General features: G+C 20.7%; 1 protein-coding gene across 1 annotated transcript in view; it reads right to left on the bottom strand.

The window, feature by feature from the left end:
• Positions 1 to 1,426, bottom strand: part of LOAG_18963 (K /cl-cotransporter protein 2) — a gene marked incomplete at both ends in the record, with an annotated part of 9,054 nt that extends 7,628 nt beyond the window's left edge. Inside the window, 3 exons of the mRNA XM_020451624.1 lie at positions 219 to 362; positions 874 to 990; positions 1,316 to 1,426. Of these exons, the coding sequence (XP_020304577.1) occupies positions 219 to 362; positions 874 to 990; positions 1,316 to 1,426 (372 nt within the window). The remainder of the gene's footprint in view (positions 1 to 218; positions 363 to 873; positions 991 to 1,315) is intronic.
• Positions 1,427 to 1,952: the final 526 nt, after the last annotated feature.

The raw sequence follows: 1,952 nt of genomic DNA, 5'->3' as shown, positions 1-1,952 counted from the left end.
TTATTATTATTATTATTATTATTATTATTATTATTATTATTATTATTATTATTATTATTATTATTATTATTATTATTATTATTATTATTATTATTATTATTACTGCTATTTTCATCATTATTATTACATATATATATAATACTTAATAGGAATATAACAATTTGAATTAGTTTAAATATAAATAAATGTATTTAAACGAGAAAAAAAAATGAACTTACCACAGAGCAACAAATTAAAACAACAAAAAATGCTTGTACAATACCAGCAGTTCCTATAATCCATGTTAAACGAATAAAAAATAATACACCAAAAATATTTTGCATACATGGTAGATAAACACCCATAATTGTACCCATTTGCGCCTAAAATTTATCATAGCTTTGAACATATGCTAAAAGATGGAATTTAATTAACCACGATCAATTTATTATTGACTTGTAAAACTTAATGAAACAAATTTTTCCCTTCTTTTTTTTAATAGCAATATTTTTCTAATTGAATACTAAATGATTAATAAACATCCATATTTGCATCCATTTGTGTCCATGGTTAAAATACAAAATTTAATCAATCATAAATAATTAATTACTAAATTATAGAGCTTAATGACACAAATTTTCCTTATAATACATTTTCTGTTGAATATTCAGTATTAGGCATGAAAATAAAATGAAATGAGATTTTACGAATTTTCTTTCCTTTCTTTCTCTTTTGTTTTTCTTTCATATAAGTTATACACTCAATTTTCATTAATTTCATTAATGAAAATTGAGTATTTAAGTATATATATTTAAATTTGGAAAAAGTCTTTCTCACCATAGGAATGCGTAATTTTTTATAAATTTAAATAATAATTTTTAATTAATTATAAACCTTTTTGACGGTTTTTTGAGCAACTTCCAATTCGGAAGTATTTGGCATAACTGCATTATATAATGATAAGGATCGTAGCATTTGACCAATTTTTTGTCCTTGAGTATGATATTCATCCTAAAATTTTTGTTAAAATTTTAATTTAAATATTCAAAAAGAAATACAAAAAGAATTTCATAGGAATATTATTGTATAGTAAATAGCCATCGATTTTACTGTTAAATTTTCAACATTATGGAAATATTATAGGATTTTTCAAATAAATTTACACCTTAAATTGTATAGTTTGAGAAAAAATTTTACATTTTGTCGTTAAAAATTTGCATATTTTCACCATACATCCTTCATCTGTTAATTAATTTTATCAACCATTACTAATTTGATTTAATTTTAATAAAAGAAAAATGGATGAGTTTAAAAAGATTTCAAATTTCAAATTAACCTCATATAACGCAAGAGTTGGACTATGTTCAGCACATAATGGAATTGCTTCAATGCCACCATCTCCTGAAATTGATGAAATACTTGGCTTTTTTTTTCGATTAAAATTCATTGAATAACTTGCTTAGCTGGATTGAATTCAATTCCTCGATTAAATTAAATTAAATTTAATTAAATTAAATTAGATTAAGTTAAGTTAAATTACACTAAGCATGTGATGTGCAATATTGTTGGAATATTTCACATAGAATATTGAAAGAATTTGATATATTTGAAAAAAATAACGATATATTTGATATATTTTAAAATATTTGAGTAAATAAATTATAAAATTAGAAAATGTTCAAGTTAAAATAATAAAAATTCCTTTCCATTATTCCAATCTTCCATAAAACATTTGAGTTTATTCAAATATTTTAAAATTATGAAAAGATTTACAGACAACCATTATATCAGATTAAATTTTTAATTCTCGAATAAAATTATTCCTAATAATAATGTAAAATGAAAAGCAATAGTATACTTTAATTACAATTAATTAAAAATAACTAGTTCAAAAAGTCTTGCAAAACAATAGAAATAATCATTCATTAAAATATCATCAATAAATATTCTAATCCTAAATTACGAATTATTTC

The sequence above is a fragment of the Loa loa genome (assembly GCF_000183805.2).
Source record: "Loa loa unplaced genomic scaffold supercont3.758, whole genome shotgun sequence".
Classification (NCBI taxonomy): domain Eukaryota; kingdom Metazoa; phylum Nematoda; class Chromadorea; order Rhabditida; family Onchocercidae; genus Loa; species Loa loa.
The sequence above is the reverse complement of the archived record's forward strand: the minus strand, read 5'-3'. Positions and strand labels throughout refer to the sequence as shown.